Genomic DNA, 26981 nt, shown 5'->3' with positions numbered 1-26981 from the left:
CAGGTGATTCTAATTAAAGGAAAACTACTCAAAAATGATGTTCCACATTATTATGCAGGTCACAGGTTTAAAGCAATATGGGAAATAAAAAGGATCTCTCTGCTGCTGAAAAGCGTTAAATAGTGCAATGCCTTGGACAAGGTATGAAAAAATTAGATATTTCACAAAAACTTAACAGTGATCATCATACTCTGATGAGATTTGTGACTGAAACAGAGCACAGACAGAGTTCATGCAAATAAAGGCATAATGAGGAAGTTTTCTGCCAGACAAATTCATTGGATTAAGAGAGCAGCTGCCAAAATACCATTACAAAGCAGCAGTTATTTGAAGCTGCTGGTGCGTCTGGAGTCCCTCGAACCTCAAGGTGTAGGATCCTTCAAAGGCTTGCTGTGGTGCATAAACCTACTATTCGGCCACTCCTAAACAGTGTTCACAAGCAGAAACGGTTAAAGTGGGTTCAGACATACATGAAGACTAATTTTCAAACAGTCTTGTTTACTGATGAGCGTCGAGCAACCGTGGACGGTCCAGATGGATTGAGTAGTGGATGGTTGGTGGATGACCACCATGTCCCAACAAGGCTGCGACGTCAGCAAGGAGGTGGAGTCATGTTTTGGGCTGGAATCATGGGGAACCAGCTGGTAGGGCCCTTTAAGGTTCCTGAAGGTGTGAAAATGACCTCAGCAAAGTAAATAAAGTTTCTGACTGACAACTTTCTTCCATGGTCTAAACAGCAGAAACGTGCCTTCAGGAACAAAGTCATCTTCATGCATGACAATGAATACCTCTGAGTAATTGGCTGCTATGGGCATAAAAGGAGATAAACTCATGGAGTGGCCACCATCTTCCCCTGACCTCAACCCTATAGATAACCTTTGTAGTATCATCAAACAAAAGATCTATGAGGGTGGGAGGCAGTTCACATCAAAACAGCAGCTCTGGGAGGCTATTCTGACTTCATGCAAAGAAATACAAGCAGAAACTCTCCATAAACTCACAAGTTCAATGGATGCAAGAATTGTGAAGGTGATATCAATGAAGGGCTCCTATGTTAACATGTAACTTGGCCTGTTAGGATGTTTTGGAGTTAAATAGCTTTTTTGTTCAGTGAATGTGACCTCCTAATGCTGCAAATTCCACAAATGAGCATTTTCAGTTCTTTAAAACAAATCAAATGTTTAGAAATACTACTGTGCCTAATAATTTGGAACAGTGCATTTTGAGTTTTTATTCATTTTGGAAATGATACTTTTATCATTGGGAGGTTTCTTCAATAAAATTCGATGTATACTCTAACGGGTGATGACTTTTATTAGACTGACTGTCATTTGCACTGACCATTTAGGAAAATCCGAGAAAAATGTCATTTGCATAATAATTTGGAACATAGTGTATTTCGACTTCAATTCGTCAACACTTGACTCTTTGGTAGCCCTCTTTTGCTTGTGGGACTTGTGGCTCTCGTCATAGCCTAATTAGCTTTGAGGTTGTGTATATCTCAGCTCCTATGTTTTAGTGGATTCTGCCTTTGACTTGTTTACGGACTATTCTCATGACAATTTTGTACTTAACTATACCAACTGGTTCTGATGTGGATAACTGACCACCGAACAGCAGCTGACTCCACAGCACCAGCCCCGGGATCCCTATGTAAGTCCAGATCCTTGTACAGCAGTTAAAGTGAAGAGGCCAAGGTAACACCTGGGATCTGTTGAATGGAGTGGCTAGCTTCGAACTTGTTCGTGGTAGGCATTTTTAGAGCTGCTAGGTGACCACGAACAGTGCACTCGTGACAATCAGATCTGCAGGACTGTGAACACTTGGGCAGCATAATATGGTTCATTGTAAAGTAATTTTCAACAAATTATCAAAAAGGGGAAATATAAACACATGGGAGTTTAGAAAACCTAAATTTCAGAGACTAAGGGAAGAGCTTAGTCTTGTAGACTGGGATTATGTCACGATAGAGATAAGCGAATATTTCAGTGTTCGGTTTGGATTACGTTCGCTGAAGTTGCAATATCTGCCGATTAATTCATTGAATATTCGCCAAACATAGCCAAAAGCTATTCATGTCAATGGGAGGCATAAACAAACACATGCACAGCACCTTATAATTGCCCCAAATGTTGCCACATCAAATGAGGGACAGACACCAGGAAAGTGGCCTAAATTCACCCACAGTACAAATTGCAACATGGAACTGCAGCAATCAGCCAGGCATGAGGTATCGGGGTCTGGGGCAGCATTTACAGCTTTCAATTGAACATCACAGTAAGACAAGGTGAGTGAGGAATCGTTGCAGGCCCCCTTTGCTGGGATCCCTGATACCACATGCAACACCACTACCTGCTTTCATGCTGAGCCACACTCAGGTGGCACAAATATCAGTTTTCTAGACTACTATTGTCATAAAAATGTAAGGATTGTAACACAGATATGAGTCCAAGAAAGTGGAGGTCTGACGGTCTCGGAGGACAACCAAACAGGAGTGTTCACATTTCCAAAAATTATTGGCGGACACCACAAAAGTGGCATCAATTTCCCCACAGCAGAAACAGTATAATAGGGACCGACAGGTCTTCCACTACACCCTATCCAGCATATGGACATCTAACAAGCAGTGTTCATATTTTAAAAAATGAGGTCCTGTCACCACCGAAGTGGAATAACTATCATGAGAATAGAAATAGTATAATTGGGACTGAGACGTCTTCCAGTACAGCTAACCCAGCAGATGTAGACCAACCATGACTGCTCACATTTCCACAAATTTGTGTTAACATCAGCAGCAGCCACACTAAAGATAGCACAGAGTGCAGTTTCGTGACATTAATGCATCACACTAAAAAATGCAATATCACCTAGTCTGTACAGTCTGCGATTGGGATGCAAAAGTCGTTGGAGATCAATGACTTGTTCATCTTAATGAAATTTAGGTGGTCTACACTTTCAGGGGACAGCCGACTGCACTTATCTGTCAGGACATAACCAGCAGTGCTGAAGACACGTTCTGAGAGAATGCTGGCTGCCGGGCACGATAAAACCTCTAAGGTGTGAGGCAAGCTGAGGCCACTCATCCATTTTGGAAGACCAAAATGTGAACCAAACCCGAGCGAACAGAGGATGATACAGAGGCCAAAGTAGATATAAAAATATATAACTTTTATTAGAAGACATAACATATTAAATAACAAGTCAAATAGTGGCTAAACATACAACAAGAAAAAACATGGGATGGGTGAACAGCGGCTACTCCAAGATACATCTATTAATCTTGCTAGTTATATGTGCAAAACGGCATGGACATACAACTATGCAGTACAGCTGGTACATTTTGGCCCAAAAATGCCAATGAAAATAGGTATATATATCTATCTATAATGCTAATGCAGGCAAAACGAAGAAAAGTAATGAAAAGTAATGCAGCATACCTAGATGACAAAAACCGATTCACCTGTCGTAATCATGAGGAGGGCACAAAGGAGAGCCGGCGGTCACCACATCACCCCGACGCGCATTTCGGCAGAGCCTTCGTCAGGGGGATCAAAATGTGGAAGGGTCCAAACCCTCCCTGATGGTATTGATATTTAGTTTTAGATACTCCTGCATTATCCTCTCCATTGATTCACCACGTGTATGACTTGGACTCTATAGAGAATAAATATCAATTGCACATTCCTTTTTGATACAAACAAGATTTCTTTTATTAAATTTCAAGACATAAGAGCAACCTTTGGGTATGTGCACACAATGCGGATTCATGTGCGGATTTTTCAGCGCCGCGCAGTATTTTCCGCAGCATGTGCACTGCGGATTTGGTTTTCCATAGGTTTACATGGTACTGTACAACGCATTGGAAACTGCTGTGAATCCGCAGCGACAAATCCACTGCGGATCCGCAGCCAAATCCGCAAGGTGTGCACAGACCCTTTGAGTGTCAACTTGTTTCAGCCAAACAGGCCTTTTTCACGACAGTTGGTATTCTCTTCTAGACAGGGATTTTCTCTTCCCTGGCGGTGCAATCTGTTAAGTCTGGAGGGTATTGTTCAAGAGATATCAATGAGTAGGTTGATGAATATGAAAAGCCTATAATGGAATAGGTATATCCTAGATTGTAGTGCCTATATTTCACATGTCCCGGGCGACAGTAAAGTTGAAATATGGCGTGCTGTATCGTTAGTCACAGAAAAAAGAATTGCTCGAGTGTGGATGAGGCCTGTATGACAAATAAGTTGTGCTACAAACTATTTTCAAGTCAGGTCCCTTACTGTATGATGTTAATAACATAATTTTTTTGTGGCCTATGGATCAGGCCTCTATAAACACACTAGATGCTACAAACTATTTTAAAGTCAGGTCCCTTACTGTATGATATTAATAACAGGAGAATTTTTTGTGGCCTCTGGATCAGGCCTCTAAAGCTTAATTTCAGACCAACCAAATGACAAAGAGTGATACGGCAGGTTGTCTAACTTTTTGCAACTGAAAAATTATAAAAATTTTTTACGTGCCTTAGGTCTGCATACAGGTTCATATCACCGCCACAAAATGACAACGTGGGATACAGCAGGCTGTTTAATATTTAGCAACAGAAAAAAATATATATTTTTTTAAGGTGCCTTAGATCTGCAGACAGTTTTATATCACACATCACTAAATGACAAGGTGGGATACAGCAGGCTGTTTTTCACTAGCTATATGTGAATTAGAATGCTATACTCGTGCATGGAGTGTTGTGCACTGCTGTCTTTCTTTGTGGACATCTGTAACATCCAAAAAAGAAAAAAAATGCTGGAAGGTAAGTTTAACAGCCACACTGGACAGTAGCTCGCTACGCTATCTGCCTAATATACAACCACCTATCTAACTAGCTAAAATGTGGAATACAACAGGCTTTTTAACATTTACCTACTGAAAAAATATTAATTAGAATGCTATACTCGGGCATGGAGCACAATAGAAGCAGTGCACAACACACTTGTAGGACATGTGCCCTGCTGGCTTTGTCCGTGGACCTCAGTAATGGCCCCCCCAAAAAAAATTCTGGAAGGTAAATTTTTACAGCCACACTAGACACTATCTAGCTACACTATCTGACTGTTATACAACCGCCTAACTAAAGGTACCTTCACACGAAACGACTTTGTAACGATATCGCTAGCGATCCGTGACGTTGCAGCGTCCTGGCTAGCGATATCGTTTAGTTTGACACGCAGCAGCGATCAGGATCCTGCTGTGATGTCGCTGGTCGCTGAATAAAGTTCAGAACTTTATTTGGTTGTCCGATCGCCGTGTATCGTTGTGTTTGACAGCAAAAGCAACGATACCAGCGATATTTTACACTGGTAACCAGGGTAAACATCGGGTTGCTAAGCGCAGGGCCGCGCTTAGTAAACCGATGTTTACCCTGGTTACCAGCGTAAAATGTAAAAAAACCAAACAGTACATACTTACATGCGTCCCCCGGCGTCCGCTTCCCACACTGACTGAGCGCCGCAAAGTGAAAGTGAAAGCACAGCACAGCGGTGACGTCACCGCTGTGCCCTGCTACTGCCGGCGCTCACACAGTGCATGAAGCGGACGCCGGGGGACGCATGTAAGTATGTACTGTTTGTTTTTTTTACATTTCATGCTGGTAACCAGGGTAAACATCAGGTTACTAAGCGCGGCCCTGCGCTTAGCAACCCGATGTTTACCCTGGTTACCCGGGGACCTCGGCATCGTTGGTCGCTGGAGAGCGGTCTGTGTGACAGCTCTCCAGCGATCAAACAGCGACGCTGCAGCGATCGGCATCGTTGTCGCTATCGCTGCAGCGTCGCTTCGTGTGAAGGTACCTTAACTAGCTAAAATCTTGCTGTTAACAGTGCCAGGGTCAGGAGCAGCCTCCCTGCACTGTTACAGTGTCAAAATGGCGCTAAAACAAGATGTCCGCTATTTATATGGAGAGGGACATGTGAATTCAGCAGCCAATGACAAAAGCCATTGTGTCAGGACATTGTGTGTGCTTCCTGCGCCCTGATTGGCTAGCCGCAATGTGCGCACACAAAATTAGGGGAAAAAAAGGTGCGCCTCGGAGCTCTGCAAAACCCCTCCCCTTATCAAAAACACTCATGATACACCACCATTATCATTGCTAAAGTGCTGAAAATATTTATGTGGCAATGCAAATATTTTCCCGCACTTTTACAGAATGTTACCGATTTTTACCGATTTCATAAAATTTTGCTGGGGTTTCTGATCACGAATCCGAATGTGCCATATTCGTGCCAAATTTATGTTTGGCGATCGTTTTCTGAACAAATTCGCTCATCACTAGTCATGATAAAGAGGGAAAATTCAGATGAATGGGGGGGAGAGAGAGAGAGAGCAAAAGATCAGAAATAAAGTCATGTTACTCATCTTTAGTTCAACAGGCAACTGGAACTCATGTAGAGCAAGAGTTCTAGAATTTGAGGGCTAAAAAGAAGTGTTATGTAGATTAACATTAACAAAATGTATATTTTTACAAATTCCATTTCATGTTGTAAAACTTACAAAATGTTGACATGATGTTAACACTGGAAGGGTTAATATAGCCCTTGTATTTTACTTAAGTTCATTTTGCTTACAAACATATTCCATGAAAAGAAAACTGCTGTTCCAACTGTGTTGGAGTTGTGGGATCACCTACAGTGGTGATTAAAAATTTGTGATCCTTTCAGAATTTTCTATTTTTGTATATAAATTTGACCTAAATCTGCATCAGGTTTTTCTTTTATACTAGTTCTAAAATATTAACTAAATATTCTCAATGCATATTGTAAGTCTATAGGGTCAGGACCTTAATCAATGTAATGCGGTTCCCCCATGTAGAAAGTTATGAAAGATATGATAATGTGGAGTACTCCTACAGATTGCAAATAAAGACAGAAAAAAAAATTAAAATTCAGAACCATGAGCTTGTTCACACTCGTCACTCATCACCTAGGTACATTATTTTAAAACTTGGTGATTCTTTTCTCATGCAGGATATTTTTGATGGACAAGTTCTAAAATGCAGATAAAGAGAACTAAATAAAAGAAATGAGTAAAAATATTAGGCTTTGTTTTTGAGGAAAATATTCCAATATTAAATGTTGGTGAATGGTCAAAGTATGAAGAAGACCTTTAGGATTACCAAATACTTTGAAGGTGAAATTAGAGGCTGGTTTAGAACAGGTACAGTAATGGAAAAAATTTTGAGAATGAGACAAATATTAATTTTTCCAAAGTCTACTGCTTCATTTTTTCTAATGGCAATTTGCATATACTCCTGAATGTCAGAGTGATCAGCTTAACAGCAATTACTGTACTTGCAAAGTCAATATTTGCCCAGAAAATGAACTTTAACCCCCAAAACACATTTCAACATCATTGCAGTCCTGCCTTAAAAGGAGCAGCTAACATCGTTTTAGTGATTGATCCATTAACACAGGTGTGGGTGTTGATGAGGACAGGGCTGGCGATCAATCAGTCATGATTAAGTAAGAATGACATCACTGGACACTTTAAAAGGAGGCTGGTGCTTGGTATCATTGTTTCTCTTCAGTTAACCATGGTTATCTCTAAAGAAACACGTGCAGCCATCATTGCACTGCACAAAAATGGCCTAACAGGGAAGAGTATCGCAGCTACAAAGATTGGACCTCAGTCAACAATCTATCGCATCATCAAGAACTTCAAGGAGAGAGCTTCCATTGTTGTCAAAAAGGCTCCAGGGCGCCCAAGAAAGACCAGCAAGCGCCAGCATCGTATCTTCAAACTGTTTCAGCTGCGGGATCGGACTACCAGCAGTGCCGAGCTTGCTCAGGAATAGCAGCAGGCTGGTGTGAGTGCTTCTGCACACACTGTGAGGCGGAGACACTTTGAGCAAGGCCTAGTTTCAAGGAGGGCAGCAAAGAAGCCACTTCTCTCCAGAAGACTGATATTCTGCAAAAGGTACAGGGAGTGGACTGCTGAGGACTGGGGTAAAGTCATTTTCTCTGATGAATCCCCTTTTCGATTGTTTGGGACATCTGGAAAACAGCTTATTTGGAGAAGAAGAGGTGAGCGCTACCACCAGTCTTGTCTCATGCCAACTGTAAAGCATCCTGAAACCATTCATGTGTGGGGTTGCTTCTCAGCCAAGGGAATCGGCTCACTCACAGTCTTGCCTAAAAACACAGCCATGAATAAAGAATGGTACCAGAATGTCCTCCAAGAGCAACTTCTCCCAACCGTCCAAGAGCAGTTTGGCGCCCAACAATGCCTTTTCCAGCATGATGGAGCACCTTGCCATAAAGCAAAGGTGATAACTAAATGGCTCGTGGAACAAAACATAGAGATTTTGGGTCCATGGCCTGGAAACTCCCCAGATCTTAATCCCATTGAGAACTTGTGGCCAATCATCAAGAGACGGATGGACAAACAAAAACCAACAAATTCTGGCAAAATGCAAGCATTGATTATGCAAGAATGGACTGCTATCAGTCAGCATTTGGTCCAGAAGTTGATTGAGAGCATGCCAAGGAGAATTGTAGAGGTCTTGAAGAAAAAGGTTCAACACTGCAAATATTGACTTGCTGCATTAACTCATTCTAACTGTCAATATAACCTATTGGTACTCATAATATGATTGCAATTATATTTCTGTATGTGATCTAAACATCAGACAAACACTAATAAAAACCAGAGGGCAGCAGATCATGTGAAAATATAATTTTGGTGTCATTCTCAAAACTTTTGGCCATGACTGTATCTATGAATTTCTGATCTTCACAACATAAGTTTGTAGATGTGAATCATGGCATTAAGAAAGGAGATTTCTACAGACCGTGGAAGCAGAGCTGTTGATGCTCATCAGACTGGTAATGGCTAGAAAATCATCTCAAGGGAGTTGAGACTGTCAATCCAATTGTGCACTGTAGACTTGTGTTGATTGCTATTGTTGTATTTTTGCCTTGCAAAGTTTTTCAATGTGATTTTAAAACTGAAAAAAATGAATATTACCCTGTGAGAGTTCTGTATTGTGTAACAAAACTGTATTTCTCTGTAAAACATTTTCTACATATTGATTCTACCTTGTGTGTGTTATCTGATGTCTAATAAGGTTTGATTTCTTGTAAAAACATTTCCCACATTCTGAACATGAATATGGCTTCTCCCCTGTGTGATTTCTTTGATGTGTAATAAGACTTGATTTCAGTGTAAAACATTTCCTACATTCAGAACATGAAAATGGCTTCACCCCTGAGTGAATTTTTTCATGTCTTAGAAGACCCGATTTCTCTGTAAAACATTATCCACATTCTGAACATGAAAAAGGCTTCTCTCCTTTATGTCTTTTCTGGTGTGTAACAAGTTCCGATTTATCTACAAAACATTTCCCACATTCTGAACATAAAAATGGTCTCTCTCCTGAATGATGTTTTTTGTGTCTAACAAGATGTGTTTTCTGAGCAAAACTCTTTCCACATTCAGAACATGAATATGGCTTCTCCCCTGTATGAATTCTCTGGTGTTTAAAAAAATCTGATTTCTTCTTAAAATATTTTCCACATTCTGGGCATGAAAATGGCTTCTTCCTTGAGTGAGCTCTTTCTTTCTCTCTATCGCTATTGTTTTGTCTATTTTGCTTAACAGTCTGTGATAAATCAGAAGATAGGAACAGTTGAAAAGGATTTTTACTGAGAAGTGCTTGAGGTGTATCTGAGATAATATGCTCTTCATATGTATCTTGCGTGGTATCATCTGCTTTAACACCTGAAAATATCAGATGTGTCTCCGAATTCCTGGAACAGTCATCTGCCAAAAATAAAACAGTTTATTATTACAAAACGTTGAAATATATTTTACGTTTTTATAACATTTGTACACAAATTGAACTAAAATTTAAATATTTCTAAACCAATTTAGGGCAGTTTTGGCAAGAATAGATTTAAAAGCAGAGACTAATAGATTATGATTTTAGGCCACCAAGTTGTGCTTTTCTGGCAACTACTCCATAGATTTATGTTTTAGTGTGTCTGTCAACAATTTTTCTAAAATATGAAACATTTATTTATTTATTTTTAGTGAAATATTAACTGGAGACTTATAAACAGGCTGTAAGTAAGTGCTATTAGGTCAGGCATCTGTAATCTGTGGCTTGGAAGTCACATGTGGCTCACAGGCCCGTGATATGTAGCTCGTGGCTGTCTGCCACCTTGGTGCATTAGAATGATACTACCAGTTATAGGGTACCTTGAAGCTGGAGTTAACCCCTTACTGACATCATAGGTACTAGTACACCGATGTCAGTTTTCCCCGCTTTGATGTGGGCTCCGGCAGTGAGCCCACATCAAAGCCGGGACATGTCAGCTGTTTTGAACAGGAATCGTGATCCACCCACGCCTATTAACTAGTTAAATGCCGCTGTCAAACTCTGAACTTTAAAGATTTGTAATGTCCTTAGATGTCTGGGCTGCACGTACACTACACTGAAGCTACATGCCCACGTTGCGTTTTTAAGCGTTTTTGACGCGCTTTTTCCGCTGCAGAAATGTTTACAAAATGCATCCCACAATTTTTAATGGCATTCCACAACTGTTGTGCCCATGCTGCGTTTTTTTCCGCAGCGGAAACGCATTGCGGAAAAAAATGCAGCATGTTCATTAATTTTGCGGAATCGCAGCGATTTTGCCGCTATAGAATTGTATTGGGACGCATGGAAAAAACGCTTGAAAAACGAGACAAATATGCAATAAAAACGCAAAAAAAAAACAAAACAAAAAAAAGCTAGAACAACAGGGGCGGATTTCCTGGCAAGGGAGTCCGGTTTTGATGAGGAAAATTCTGCTTAGATTCCGCAACGTGGGCGCATAGCCTTAATGAACCATTATTTGTCTACCCTTTGCTGACAGGTTTGGTTAACCCACTGAATTTCATTCATGAAGGGGATCAGAGAAAGGTATTCTCTGCAGGTGCAGGCTATAACATGCATTGACTAAGTCTCTGCCATTTGTACACACCACTCAGGCTATGTGCCCACGTTGCAGAATCTAATCGCTTTTTTTGCGTTTTTCTCGCGTATTTGTCGCGTTTTTTATGCTTTTTTTTCATGTGTCCCTATACAATTCACAAAATTAATGAACATGCTGTGTTTTTTTCCGCAATGCGTTTCCGCTGCGGAAAAAAACGCAGCATGGGCACAACAATTGCGGAATGCCATTAAAACAATGGGATGCGTTTTGTAAGCGTTTTTTAAGCGTTTCTGCAGCAGAAAAAGGTGGCAAAACGCTTAAAAACAATGTGGGCACATAGCCTCAATCCTACTACTGATTGGATGGTTTCGTGAGATGTTTATATCAAACCCGTCAGGGTCTTCCAAGCCCCTTGGGGAGAACCAAGAAGCTGAGTAGACTTAGCCAAATAATAGAAGGAAAAGTAGTAATACGGATATCATAGGTGAACGTTCCAACAAGCAACACTCGCTTTTAAATCTGCTCTCAGCTCTGCTAAACAGGCCTACTTCACAACCCTCGTATCTTCCCTATCCTACAACCCCAAAAAGATATTCAAAACCTTTAACTCCATCCTCCACCCCCCCCACTGCCCCCTCCAACCTTCCTCATCTCTGATGAGGACTTTTCCACACACTTTAAAAATAAGATCGACCAAACAAGGCAAGTCTTCATTGTTCAACCACCACAACCCCTTTGTATACCAGACCAATGCCCAAACCCCATAACCTCCCTATCCAACATAACTGAAGGGGGGCTTAATTGTCTCCTCTCCAAATCGCACCTCACCACCTGTGCGCTCGACCCCATCCCATCCCACCTCCTCTCCAACCTCACCACCACTCTTATCCCTTCCCTAACCCACCTCTTCAACCTATCACTAACTTCTGGCACCTTCCCTTCTGCTTTCAAACATGCCACAATCACGCTTATCCTTAAAAAGCCAACCCTCGATCCAACTGCTTTGTCCAGCTATCACCCAATATCACTGCTCCCTTTCGCTTCCAAACTCCTGGAGCAGCACGTCCACGCTGGAATTTCCTCCCACCTCTCATCTAACTTGCTCTTTGACAATCTACAGTCTGGTTTCCGCCCCATCACTCAACTGAGACAGCCCTGACCAAAATTACTAACGACCTACTTACAGCCAAAGCTAACGGACAATACTCTGTACTCCACCTTCTAGACCTGTCCTCTGCTTTCGACACAGTTGACCACTGCCTCCTACTACAGATCCTCTCCTCCTTTGGCATCAGAGACCTCGCCCTATCCTGGATCTCCTCATACCTTTCCAACCGCACATTCAATGTCTCCTGTTATGGTTCCAATGGCAGGGAACCTCAAAGATTACAGCAAAGTCTGCAAAACATAAATACCAGCTCATAGGGAAGTGGTAACTAGGCTGACCATATACCTGATCCTAGCGCAAACACTAACAGCAGCCGGGGAACGTGCCTACGTTGGTTCTAGACGTCTCGCGCCAGCCGGAGAACTAACTACCCCTATCAGGGAAAATAAGACCTTTCTTGCCTCCAGAGAAAAGACCCCAAAGTAATACAAGCCCCCAACAAATAATAACGGTGAGGTAAGAAGAAAAGACAAACGTAAGAATGAACTAGATTTAGCAAAGAGAGGCCCACTGACTAATAGCAGAATATAGTAAGAAGACTTATATGGTCAGCAAAAAACCCTGCAAAATATCCACGCTGAATATCCAAGAACCCCCAAACCGACTGACGGTGTGGGAGGAGAATATCAGCCCCCCCTAGAGCTTCCAGCAATAACAGGAATCACATATAGTACAAGCTGGACAAAAAATATGAACAATGCAAATGATCAAGAGTACGAAAGCAGGACTTAGCTTATCTTGCAAAGAACCAGGACCTGAAGACAAGAGCAAACAGAAGTGAACTGATTACAACGATGCCAGGCACAGGACTGAGAATCCAGGAAGTTTAAATAGCAACACCCATGGTCTAACGAAGCAGGTGAGTACCAACCTGGTAAAAGACAATCCAAGTGCCAAATCACTAGTGACCACAAGAGGGAGCCAAAAGGTATAGTTCACAACAGTACCCCCCCTTTAAGGAGGGGTCACCGAACCCTCACCAAGACCACCAGGGCGACCAGGATGAGCAGCGTGGAAGGCACGAACCAAATCGGCCGCATGAACATCAGAGGCGGCCACCCAGGAATTATCCTCCTGACCATAGCCCTTCCATTTGACCAAATACTGAAGCCTCCGTCTAGAGAGACGAGAATCCAAGATCTTCTCCACTACGTACTCCAACTCGCCCTCAAACAACACCGGAGCAGGAGGCTCAACAGCAGGAACCACAGGCACAACGTACCGCCGCAACAAAGACCTATGGAACACGTTGTGAATGGCAAACGACACCGGAAGATCCAAACGAAAAGAAACCGGGTTAAGAACTTCCAAAATTTTATAAAGACCAATAAAGCGAGGCTTAAACTTAGGAGAGGAAACCTTCAGAGGAACATACCGAGAAGACAACCAAACCAAATCCCCAACACGAAGTCGGGGGCCCACACCGCGGCGGCGGTTGGCAAAACGCTGAGCCTTCTCCTGTGACAACTTCAAGTTGTCCCCCACATGATTCCAAATCCGCTGCAACCTATCCACCACGGAATCCACCCCAGGACAGTCAGAAGACTCAACATGACCCGAGGAGAAACGAGGATGAAAACCAGAGTTGCAGAAGAATGGCGAAACCAAAGTAGCGGAACTAGCCCGATTATTAAGGGCAAACTCCGCCAATGGCAAGAAGGTCACCCAATCATCCTGGTCCGCAGAAACAAAACATCTCAAATAAGCCTCCAGTGTCTGATTAGTTTGCTCCGTTTGACCATTAGTCTGAGGATGGAAGGCAGATGAAAACGACAAATCAATGCCCATTTTGGCACAAAAAGAACCCCAGAATCTGGACACAAACTGGGATCCTCTGTCGGACACGATATTCTCCGGAATGCCGTGTAACCGAACCACATTCTGAAAAAACAAAGGAACCAGATCGGAAGAGGAAGGCAACTTAGGCAAGGGTACTAAATGGACCATCTTGGAAAAACAATCACACACCACCCAAATGACAGACATTCCTTGAGACACCGGAAGATCAGAAATGAAATCCATGGAAACGTGTGTCCAAGGCCTCTTCGGGACGGGCAAGGGCAGAAGCAAACCGCTAGCACGAGAACAACAAGGCTTAGCCCGAGCACAAGTCCCACAGGACTGCACAAATGACCGCACATCCCGTGACAAGGAAGGCCACCAAAAGGACCTAGCCACCAAATCTCGGGTACCAAAAATTCCCGGATGCCCTGCCAACACCGAGGAATGAACCTCGGAAATGACTCTGCTGGTCCATTTATCAGGAACAAACAGTCTGTCGGGTGGACACGAGTCAGGTCTACCAGCCTGAAATCTCTGCAACACACGTCGCAAATCCGGAGATATGGCCGACACGATCACTCCCTCTTTAAGAATACCAGCTGGCTCCGAGACTCCAGGAGAGTCAGGCACAAAGCTCCAAGAGAGAGCATCAGCCTTAAGATTCTTCGAACCAGGCAGGTATGAGACCACAAAGTCAAAACGAGAGAAAAACAATGACCAACGAGCCTGTCTAGGATTCAGGCGCTTAGCAGACTCGAGATACATCAGATTTTTGTGATCAGTCAAGACCACCACACGATGCTTAGCACCCTCGAGCCAATGACGCCACTCCTCAAATGCCCACTTCATGGCCAACAACTCCCGATTACCAACATCATAGTTCCGCTCAGCAGGCGAAAACTTCCTAGAGAAAAAGGCACATGGTCTCATCACAGAACAACCAGAGCCTCTCTGCGACAAAACAGCCCCAGCACCGATCTCAGAAGCATCCACTTCAACCTGAAAGGGAAGTGAGACATCAGGCTGGCACAAAACAGGCGCCGAAGTAAACCGGCGCTTCAGCTCCTGGAAGGCCTCCACGGCTGCAGGAGCCCAATTAGCCACATCAGAACCTTTCTTGGTCATATCCGTCAAAGGTTTAACAACGCTAGAAAAATTAGCGATAAAGCGACGGTAGAAATTAGCGAACCCCAAGAACTTCTGAAGACTCTTAACAGACGTAGGCTGAGTCCAATCATGAATAGCTCGGACCTTGACTGGGTCCATCTCCACGGCAGAAGGGGAGAAAATAAAACCCAAAAAGGAAACCTTCTGCACTCCAAAGAGACACTTTGAGCCCTTCACAAACAAAGCGTTATCACGCAAAACCTGAAACACCATCCTGACCTGCTTTACATGAGAATCCCAATCATCCGAGAAAACCAGAATATCATCAAGATACACAATCAAAAATTTATCCAGATACTTCCGGAAGATATCATGCATAAAGGACTGAAACACTGAAGGGGCATTAGAGAGCCCAAAGGGCATCACCAAGTATTCAAAATGACCTTCGGGCGCATTGAATGCAGTTTTCCATTCATCTCCCTGCCTAATGCGCACAAGGTTGTACGCACCACGAAGATCTATCTTGGTGAACCACTTGGCGCCCTTAATCCGAGCAAACAAGTCTGACAATAGCGGCAACGGATACTGAAACTTAACAGTGATTTTATTCAGAAGCCGATAGTCTATACAAGGTCTCAAAGACCCGTCTTTCTTGGCCACAAAAAAGAATCCCGCACCGAGAGGGGAAGAGGATGGACGAATATGCCCCTTCTCCAAAGACTCCTTGACATAAGAACGCATCGCGGCATGCTCGGGTACAGATAAATTAAATAATCGTCCCTTAGGAAATTTACTGCCAGGAATCAAATCTATAGCGCAGTCACAGTCCCTATGAGGAGGAAGAGCACTGGACCTGGACTCACTGAATACATCCTGATAGTCACACAAATACTCAGGAACTTCTGAAGGAGTAGAAGTAGCAATAGACACCGGCGGAGAATCGCAATGAATTCCCTGACAACCCCAACTTGAGACAGACATAGCCTTCCAATCCAAAACAGGATTATGGGTCTGTAACCATGGCAGACCTAAAACGACCAAATCATTCATTTTATGCAGAACAAGAAAACGAATCACCTCCCGATGTTCAGGAGTCATGCACATGGTCACTTGTGTCCAATACTGCGGTTTATTTTCCGCCAGTGGCGTAGCATCAATTCCTCTGAGAGGAATCGGAACCTTTAAAGGCTCCAGGACAAAACCGCAGCGCTTGGCAAACGACAAGTCCATAAGACTCAGGGCAGCACCTGAATCCACAAATGCCATAACAGGGTAGGAAGACAATGAACAAATTAAAGTCACAGACAAAATAAATTTAGGCTGCAAATTACCAATGGTGACAGGACTGACAACCTTGGTTAGGCGTTTAGAGCATGCTGATATAACATGTGTAGAATCACCACAGTAAAAACACAGCCCATTCTGACGTCTATGATTTTGTCGTTCGGTTCTAGTCAGGATTCTATCGCATTGCATTGAGACAGGTGTCTGTTCAGACAACACCGCCAGAGGTTTAGCGGATTTGCGCTCCCGCAAACGCCGATCAATCTGAATAGCCAGCGCCATAGAATCATTCAGACTTGTAGGAATTGTAAAACCCACCATCACATTCTTAATGGCTTCAGAAAGGCCATTTCTGAAATTTGCGGCCAGAGCACATTCATTCCATCGAGTAAGCACGGACCATTTCCGAAATTTTTGGCAGTACACCTCAGCTTCATCCTGGCCCTGAGAGATGGCCAGTAGCGCTTTTTCTGCCTGAATTTCAAGATTAGGCTCCTCATAAAGCAATCCGAGCGCCAGAAAAAACGCATCAACATCCGCCAATGCAGGATCTCCTGGCGCTAACGAGAAGGCCCAATCCTGAGGGTCGCCACGCAAGAAGGAGATAATAATTTTGACTTGCTGAGCTGAATCTCCAGACGAACGAGGTTTCAAAGATAGAAACAATTTACAATTATTCCTAAAATTCCTAAATTTAAATCGATCTCCAGAGAACAGCTCAGGAATAGGTATCTTAGGCTCTGACATAGGACTGCTAACAACAAAATCCTGAATGCCCTGCACACGTGCAGCAAGCTGGTCCACACTAGTAATCAAGGTCTGAACATTCATGTCTGCAGCAAAGCTTCAAGCCACTCAGAGATAAAGGGGAGGAAGAAAAAAAAACAAAAAAAAAACCTCAGAACTTCTTTTCTTTTAATCCCACTTCAGCAATGCATTAACTATTTATCGGCCTGGCATACTGTTATGGTTCCAATGGCAGGGAACCTCAAAGATTACAGCAAAGTCTGCAAAACATAAATACCAGCTCATAGGGAAGTGGTAACTAGGCTGACCATTTACCTGATCCTAGCGCAAACACTAACAGCAGCCGGGGAACGTGCCTACGTTGGTTCTAGACGTCTCGCGCCAGCCGGAGAACTAACTACCCCTATCAGGGAAAATAAGACCTTTCTTGCCTCCAGAGAAAAGACCCCAAAGTAATACAAGCCCCCAACAAATAATAACGGTGAGGTAAGAAGAAAAGACAAACGTAAGAATGAACTAGATTTAGCAAAGAGAGGCCCACTGACTAATAGCAGAATATAGTAAGAAGACTTATATGGTCAGCAAAAAACCCTGCAAAATATCCACGCTGAATATCCAAGAACCCCCAAACCGACTGACGGTGTGGGAGGAGAATATCAGCCCCCCTAGAGATTCCAGCAATAACAGGAATCACATATAGTACAAGCTGGACAAAAAATATGAACAATGCAAATGATCAAGAGTACGAAAGCAGGATTTAGCTTATCTTGCAAAGAACCAGGACCTGAAGACAGGAGCAAACAGAAGTGAACTGATTACAACGATGCCAGGCACAGGACTGAGAATCCAGGAAGTTTATATAGCAACACCCATGGTCTAACGAAGCAGGTGAGTACCAACCTGGTAAAAGACAATCCAAGTGCCAAATCACTAGTGACCACAAGAGGGAGCCAAAAGGTATAGTTCACAACAGTCTCCCACTCCCACACTACCTCCTCATCCCACCCTCTCTCTGTTGGAGTCCCCCAAGGCTCTGTTCTAGGACCACTACTCTTCTCAATCTATGCATGGCCTGGGACAACTCAAAGTCCCATTGATTCCAGTACCACCTTTATGCTGATGACACTCAGATCTACCTTTCTGGCCCAGACGTTGCCTCTCTTCTGTCCAGAATCCCAGAGTGTCTATCAGCCATATCCTCCTTCTCCTCTCGCTTCCTCAAACTCAATGTGGACAAATCTGAACTTATCATCTTTCCTCCATCTCATAGATCTTCCTTACCTGACCTATCTATCGCAATTAACGACATCACGCTTTCCCCCTGTACCGGAAGTCCGCTACCTCGGAGTAACCCTTGACTCTGCCCTGTCCTTCAAACAGCCCATCAAAGCTGTTTCCACCTTCAGCTCAAAAATATCTCCAGAATCCGTCCTTTTCTCAACCGTCAATCTACTAAAATTCTTGTGCATGCCCTCATCTCCTACCTTGACTTCTGCAACATCCTTTTCTGTGGCCTCCCTGCTAACACTCTTGCACCTCTCCAGTCCATCCTTAAGTCTGCTGGCCGACTAATTCATCTCTCTCCTCGCTGCTCCTCCGCTTCACCCTCTGCAAATCTCTTCACTGGCTCCCATTCCCTCAGCGTATCCAGTTCAAATTACTAATACTAACCTACAAAGCCATCCATATCCTGTCTCCTCCATATATCTCTGAACTAATCTCCCGATATCTTCCCTCATGTAATCTCCGGTCCTCCCAAGACCTCCTTCTCTCCTCCACACTTATTTGCTCCTCACTCAACCGCCTCCAAGACTTCTCCCGAATATCCCTCATCCTCTGGAATTCTTTGCCCAACACATCCAACTATCAACCACATTCGGATCCTTCAGACGGAATCTGAAAACCCACCTCTTCAGGAAAGCCCACAGCCTGCACTGACCCCGCTGCCTCCTCACCACTACCGAAGCTTCTGCCTCACCAACACCGGAGCTCCTGCAACCCTCAACCTATTGTCTCCTTCCCCACCATTCTGTAGAATGTAAGCCCGCAAGGGCAGGGTCCTCGCCCCTCTATATCGGTCTGTAATTGTTGGTTTGCTTACTGTAAGTGATATCTGTAATTTGTATGTAACCCCTTCTCGTGTACAGCACCATGGAATCAATGGTGATATTATTATATATATATATATATATATATAATATAACTTGTGGGAGTATTATTAACTGAGGGTGTGCGTGGGGGACCGAAGAATCACAGAGCTGCGAAGCTGGAAGCCAAACCATGTAACCCCAGGATGAATTCATGCCTGCTTCGGGGTCTAGGTTCCTACTCTTTTGCCGACGCTTCCAGTCGAAGGGTGAGTGGCAAGGGCTTACAGCTGAGGAAGAAAAGGAGATCGTGACCAACCTGAACCATCTCTCCCTAGAACATTCGTTCACGCCTTGACCCGCCCAAGAGTTCTCTATTTCAGGGGGAAAATGAAAGACATCTTCAGTGATGACCTTTTGCTATGCATACATTTTATTCAATGTTTAATTCACTTTTGGTGAGGCAGTCTGATGAAAAATCTGGTTTTCTGCAATGTTTATTTTTACAGTATAGGTAAAATTATATGAACGTTTTATAGCTCGGGTCATATTGGAAACAGCATAAAAAGACGTTTTTGATGGTGAAATATTGTTTTGTGTTTTTACAAATTTTAAACTTTTTTCCTTTTTTTTTTAAATTTAGTCCCACTATGGGATTTAAACTCTCAATAGGTTGATCATTGGTCTAATCCACGGCGATACTTCTGTTTCAGAACATATTAGACTTGTCAGTTTTACAATAACACACGTCCTACTAGACCCTGCTTATGACCAACCTTTGTAATTCTTCTGGCTGGACATGCATGTGACTGCTACGGCCAGTTATTGACTGCACATGTCTGTAAATTCATCACAGAATCTATGGAGATCAACCCTGTCAATTTTTTCTGTGTGGAAATAAAATCTCAATTTCACTTTGGCAAAATAAAGCTGATATTTTCACAAATAATTCATCTGTAATTGCCATCCAAATAATAAAAAAAAAATTCTGTTGCAAACTCTAAAAAAGTAAATTCATAAATGTGACCAAGTAGAATTGATTATGTCATATATTTACTGGTGTCCAGCGCCGTTCTTCTCCTGTTCTCAGTGACGTCACCGCTCTGAAGACTCTCTGGATCACGCTGCGCTCTACGAGACCTGGAAGTGGCTTTTACAATGTAAGTCTATGGAGCGTCAGTACGAGACAGCATAGGCTTTCATTGTAAAGGAGACTGCCTGCTCAGGCATAGCGCATAGAACGAGCCGGCTAGTCAGAATTGCGGTGAAGGCACCCAGACTACATGCAAATAGACACACATTTAATTAATAATTAACTTAATGTGAATGCTCTTTGAATGCATCTGATGTTTAGCAGTTGCATACGAGGTCAGGACAGCATACATTTCTATTAACAGCACTCCAGGCCAAACTATCTCCAGGCTAATGCAAAAATAGGTGTCTATAAGTCATTCTCTGTTAGAGCTATTAGCGACTGGAGTGAATCCTAAACCAGGTGGTTTCAGTCTGAGCCTAAATTAATTACTTTGACATTACTCACCTGTGTGGTTATCTGTAGGAATCTCCTCATTACACCGCTTATCGCCCCTCACATATGTCTCTGTAGTATTAATATGGGTCAGATCTTTAGCCTGAAACAAATATTGTAACAGTCACAGACAGATGAAGTTGTAAGTAATTATTTTGAAAGACGTCGCCCCCCGAGGAAGCAACATTGCGAAACGCGCGTTGGGGTCCGCTTTTCCACATCACGCATTCAGGTTGGTTCACTATGGGCACACTTTTCCCTTTATTATGTTTGATATAACAAACTGTGTGTCATCTATGGATTGATGTTTTGGTACAATCTTTTCAGTATTGGCCTAATTTCATAATATGTGATCGTTGGCTTTTGTTATTATTCTCCTTGCATCACTTTGACCCGTATGTTTACCTGGATTATACAGTTATTTTATACCTTGGGTCTATGTATGAATCTTTGAATAGGAACTACCAACAGTCACTACCACATGATTTAGTGGTATATTCTATACGTGGCTATCTGTTTTGGGAGTGTACGTGCATATTTGTAGTATTTCTTTTTTTGACAAACAACCTGACTAACTATCTTGCGGACGTGGCACCTTGATGTCATTACATCCTGATTTTCTCTGCATATAGTTGTTTTTATGGTAATATTACTGTGTTATTTGAATTTCTTCAATAAAATTTCTATATATGTTTTCAAGAATTGCTCTAAGGCCCACTTTTTTCGTTTGCTTTAATGCTTATATTTCTGTGGATGAGCTTATGATTTATGGCCTTTATTTTGGAAATATTGTAACAGTCACAGACAGATGAAGTTGTAAGTAATTATTTTTGAAAGACGGAAAATATCATCAATGAACATGATGACCATAAATGACATCAGTAGTTATCACATAGCTGCAGGTCTCCTGTATAAATCCAATCTGTCAGCTCATAATTTTAACCAGCAGTCTCCATAACCAGAAAATTGTGAAAAGATCTAGTCAACATCTAATGATCAGATTTATCCTGTCATCTCCACCAGGTATAAAACATACGCTGATTGGCCATGTTATTATAGACACCCATAGCCCATTAGACATTCAATAGCACATGAGAACAGGATTGCATTTTACTTGCCACAAATATAGTAGATGGAGCTACTGACATGCTTTAAACATCTCATTCTTGTCATGATCTGGACCGGGTTTGGGGTTTTGTCTCTCCTTTTCCCGGTCTGGTCATGTCAGGGGTTAACTTTCTGCCTCGTTTTGGTTCCAGGTCTGCTATTTCTCTGCGCTGCATCCTGCAGGCAGAGTCCATTATACTTCCTGCCTATGGCATGAATAACTGACTCTGGTGAAACCCTAATTTGTCCTACTACGTTTAGCTGACTTTGCCTGTGTGTGTTCATTCCTCTCTTCCAGCCCTAGCTCTGTGTTTTCCCTTCGTGTCTGGATTCCCCGATACTCGACTCGGCTTTGGTTCTGACCTGACTGTCTTTTCCTTCTTGTACTTCTACTTCAGACTGGTACTGACCTCTTGGCGCTCCCCTGACTCCGTGTGTGATTTTCCCTTTGGTACTACGCTACTCTCTGGTATCTACTCAGCTTGTTTGACTATTCTGCTGCCACCTAGTGGTAGCCTCACTGCAGTTATGCTGGTCTGCTCTGAACAGGATTTCAGTCCTCTCTCCGCTCTACTGCCACCTAGTGGAGTTTGCATTTACCTGCAGATCTGCAGCACGACAATTCTACTACACTGCTGACATGCTCTACAGGATTAAGATCTGGAGACTGTCAAGATGGGGAAGCAAGAAAAACGCAGTCATATACCCAAATGCAAAGCATGACTATACGACCCTTCTAGCACAGTGCATTGTCCTTCAACCATAAAGAGAAATTAACTCTGTTAACCACCGTGCTTAGATAAACATTACTGTCCAATTGTACAAATATCAGGGGACATACAATGTTACAAATAATATTGCCCACAATAATACTCCACCTCCATCATACTGATATGTTAAAACCGGATACAAACCGGATGGATTCATATAGCGGGTGTCAAATTTCTGACCCTCCCATCAGCATGGTGCAACAGAAATCTGGATTCATCGTATTAAGTTTTATCCACTGCTCATTGATATAGTTTTGTGCCCTTCCTTCTTTCTGTTTCCCTTAGACAGCAATGGTTGGCCACAAAGCCTAGGTAAGCATAAGTGCTGAAAAAATTTTAGTTTGGACACTTTAGTTGTAGCACCAAAGTTGTACTCAGCTGCATTACATGACTGTGCATCACCTGTTCTTCAGGACAATTCTTGACAAACTCTGCTAAATCCTTTCATTGACTTGCTTATACGCACAGAATCCCCTATCACAAGTTATTCCTTGATAAAATTGAATTTTTTGTATTTTTGGAAGTAAAAATACATTCAAAGTCACCCAGATAGCTCTCCTATTCTAATGTGGATTCAAACTGCGGCTGATCCAAGAAAAGCTAATTGCTTCAGTTTCTCCTGTACTCTGACATTATGTAGTTTCCATACAGGAATGCTCAAATCATAAAAAAATTAATAATAAATTGGCCTTTCAGTGTATAATACTGGCTGATAAAACAAGACTGAACACAAGACCTTCACAGCCGTCTACACATCATAGGGGAGATCTCATGACACCTTCTCTCCATCTACCTGATGATCCTGAGGAACATCGGGATTTTCTTGTTTACAGTCCTGTGGAAGAAGAGGACGGGGACATCTCTCTGGTGTTGTCCTCTCACTGGACAGAACTGGAGGAAACACATACAGGGACTGAATTCATTCTTTACATACAGATAATTATAGGCCTTGTGTATTTAGTCCTGTCTATTACCTGGTGATGTGAGGGGCTGAGGAACCTCCATCATGACGTCCTTGTACAGATCTTTGTGTCCTTCTAAATACTCCCACTCCTCCATGGAGAAATAGACGGTGACATCCTGACACCTTATAGGAACCTGACACATACAATGATATTATCATCCCCCCAATCCCTTCATAGCATTACTGTATAATGTCCCAGCATTCCCAGCAGTGTCACCTCTCCAGTCAGCAGCTCAATCATCTTGTAGGTGAGTTCTAGGATCTTCTGGTCATTGATGTTCCCATGTATCAGGGGGTGAGGTGGAGGCCCCATGATTGGGCTCAGGGGTCTTCCCCATCCCTCAGACACAGGGTCCTGACAGCGCTCACTAGAGGTCTTCACTAATATGTAATCCTGGTTATGGAGAGACACATTAATAAACCTCACTACAGACATTTCCAGAGTCCTCACCTCTCCAGTTCTGTCCATCTGTTATTCCCATAGATAAGAATGATGTAATGTGACGTCATCAGAATCTCTCACCTCTCCAGTAAGCCAGAAGAGAATCTCTAGGGTGAGGTGTAATATCCTCTCCGCCATCTTGTCCCTGTCCCTATCCATCCTTGTAGGGTCACTCAGGAGAATTCTCTTATATAGAAGATCTCCACTGAGAGGATCCGATATTGTAGGGACCTGAATGGGGAAATGACGATGGAACATCATAAAGATCCCATGTAATAATGCAATAGCTGGAGATAGTAAGGGGAACCATGAGGAGATATACCATGTAGATATTGTATTCTATCTTTGTATGGACTGAAATACTTCATATCTTATCAAAGATAAGTCACACCTTCACATGAACATTACAGTTAATCACTGGTGGCAGCGGTGATGGCAGCATGTAGGACACATGATCTCTGTGAACCATTATGGAGAAGAACAATCACATCACAGACATACAGAGTATCACCACGAAAACTAGTATCATCACTGCAGAGATGTTATCAGAGACAGATGGAAACCATTTCTTTCTACATCTGGGCAATCCGATCACACAGTGTAAGACTCCATTGGTTTTCTACCTACTATCTGCATTACCTAAAGGTCAGTGACCCTTGGCGCTGTATCATTGTGAATGGATTGGATTTCGTGACAGGAATCTTCCTTAAATGTCACGGACATCAGAAGCCGAGGACCATCGAGACACAGAAAGTGGGATATGTATCATAGAGATGGTGTGCGGCCTGTCCTCCAAAATCTGCAGGTCTACAAGGGGAGTGGCGGCGATTATCACTACACAAGCTGCTTAGGTCACATGGCATCCAGAAGTATGGAGGAGACAGGCAAAAATACAAAAAACAATGACACTGGGAATGTCCCAATGGAGCGACCACGAGAGGAACTTACAGGAGTCATTAAGGAGAATCTGACAGCCAATACATGCACTAGCTGCATGATTTCAGCCATGTATGTTGGACTCTGAAACACTACGATGTTTCAACGAAAGAAAAGTACTTTAAAAGATGCCAGGGACCGTGCCGCAGGGGAAACTAGTCAAACAAGCGGATGCCTGGCAGATTCTGCCTGCCCACTTTCTCAGGGTGATAAGTCTCTCCTATACATGCATGCAGGGATAGACCTGTCACTGAAGGGGACAGGACGGGAGAAGCCGCTGGTGACCTACCCGTGTGACTAGTCTGACATGAGGCTCGTTCTTCAGCAGCTTTTAAAGTATTTTTTTTTCTGAAGCGCTGCAACTTTCCAGAGCCAATGATACCTGGCTGTAATCATGCAGCCAGTGCCAGAGGAATGTTGTCAGGTTCTTTTTAATTATAACAGTGGCAATTATAAATGTCGTCTCTAGACATTGCAAAGAAACAAGTGTGTTATATACAACTTATAGTCAGAAGTATTTTCAGGAAGGCTGGACTTGCCGACAAACAAGGAATCAAAATTGCTGGACAAATGATAAGCAGTCATACATATGCAAACTATACAACAATGATAGCAACAAACGTAGATGGAATGAAGGACTTATTACGGAGTATCAACATGGAAAGCATGGAACATGGGACTGCCACTCAATACAATGCAGACAAAGAGATTGACTACTGCCAGGTACAACAGGGCTCCATTGAGATAAACGGTGACAAACTGGAAGCTATAAAGGACTTCGACCTACAGTACTAGTATCTATGATCACTCAAGATGCAGCAACGACACTGGAAACCAATAGGAGAATAGCTATGGGCAAATCACCAATTAAGTCACCGGAGATGGTCTTCAAATCGAAAAACATTTCACTGGCGACAAAGACACGGCTCGCACATAACTTTTCTTGCTTCTTTATTGTCCAGGTTTTTGCAGAAGAGAAAAGAGGAATCAACGCCGTTGAAATATGGTCCTGGAGAAGGATGTTATCAATACCATGGATGGCAAGGAGAACAAACTAAGCAATCTTGGAACAAATCAACGCAGACATGTCACTCAAAGCAAGGATCACAAAGCTATGGCTTACTTACTTTGGACTCATCATGCTAAGAGAGGAATCACTGGTGAAGGACATCATGGGTGGAAGAATAGAAGGAACAAGGTGAAAAGGAAGATCAGCAACTCGATGCAATCAATATAACCGTGGAAAAGACCCTGGTGGAGCCATCTAGGCTTTTACAGGATTGATCTTTCTATAGATCGCTCATCCATGAAGTCGCCATGGCTCGAGATCAAGCTGAATGCCATTATAGAAAAATAGTAATATACAACGCAGAGAGGTTTCCCCAGGAGACGCGTGCGCTTCTCTCTATTCATCGCCTATGGGACGGCAGAGAACCGAGCGCGGCTCTGATTGCTGACAATGCAGGAGGCGACTTATAAGGAGACGATGAGGGAATCGCTGATGTTTTCTGTCCCCAGAGAAGGAATAAACCTCATTAATAATTTATACGTTCCCAGAACCTTCTATTAAATCCGACCCATAAATATCCCACATACGGCGACATCAGCGGGAAATAACAGAAGCGCTGGCTCCAGAGAAGGAGAAGAAACGGCTGTCAGTAAGGTATATGGGAGCGAGACCAGGAATGTCACCAGCACTGAGGGGGTTAATGTCCCCTGCACCCAGTAATGGGGAATCTCCAGCACCTACCTCCACCTGCAGAGCCGCACACCACATATATGGCTGCTCTGTGCGCACAGGACCTGTGATGAGGTCACAGGAGGGGAGGAGTCAGGGGTCACATGATCAGGGGCCTCAGTGTATGCAGGACTCAAACTCAAATAAGCTTTATTGGCAGGACCAAAATACATTTAGTGTTGCCAAAGCAAGGAAAATAAATGTGACGGTGAAGGGATTGGGGATTATGGGAATGGGGTGTTGGGGGCACACATTGGGAAATAGTAGTCCATTTGGTGTTTTAAGCTCCCCTCAGCTTACGACATATGGTGGCGTATTGGGCGGTGATCTCCACTGCTGATTCCTCTTCCCCCAGTA

At 43.0% G+C, this 26981-nt stretch overlaps 1 protein-coding gene across 1 annotated transcript; it reads right to left on the bottom strand.

The window, feature by feature from the left end:
* Positions 1-7087: 7087 nt before the first annotated feature.
* LOC143767413 (uncharacterized) lies at positions 7088-26697 on the bottom strand. The gene is made up of 4 exons (XM_077255747.1): positions 26637-26697; positions 23960-24181; positions 20680-20770; positions 7088-9807 (listed from the first exon to the last, which is right to left on the bottom strand). The coding sequence occupies exons 2-4, from the start codon at positions 23975-23977 to the stop codon at positions 9302-9304; spliced, it is 615 nt and encodes a 204-aa protein (XP_077111862.1). The 5' UTR covers positions 23978-24181; positions 26637-26697; the 3' UTR covers positions 7088-9301.
* Between the last annotated feature and the right edge of the window lie 284 nt (positions 26698-26981).

Source organism: Ranitomeya variabilis, chromosome 4 (assembly GCF_051348905.1).
Source record: "Ranitomeya variabilis isolate aRanVar5 chromosome 4, aRanVar5.hap1, whole genome shotgun sequence".
In the NCBI taxonomy this organism is placed as follows: domain Eukaryota; kingdom Metazoa; phylum Chordata; class Amphibia; order Anura; family Dendrobatidae; genus Ranitomeya; species Ranitomeya variabilis.
The sequence above is the reverse complement of the archived record's forward strand: the minus strand, read 5'-3'. Positions and strand labels throughout refer to the sequence as shown.

Coding starts and splice junctions, on each gene's coding strand:
- LOC143767413 (XM_077255747.1), bottom strand. Junction 9,808..20,679: donor TCCTACAGATAACCACACAG/GTGAGTAATGTC, acceptor TATTTTTGGCAG/ATGACTGTTCCAGGAATTCG.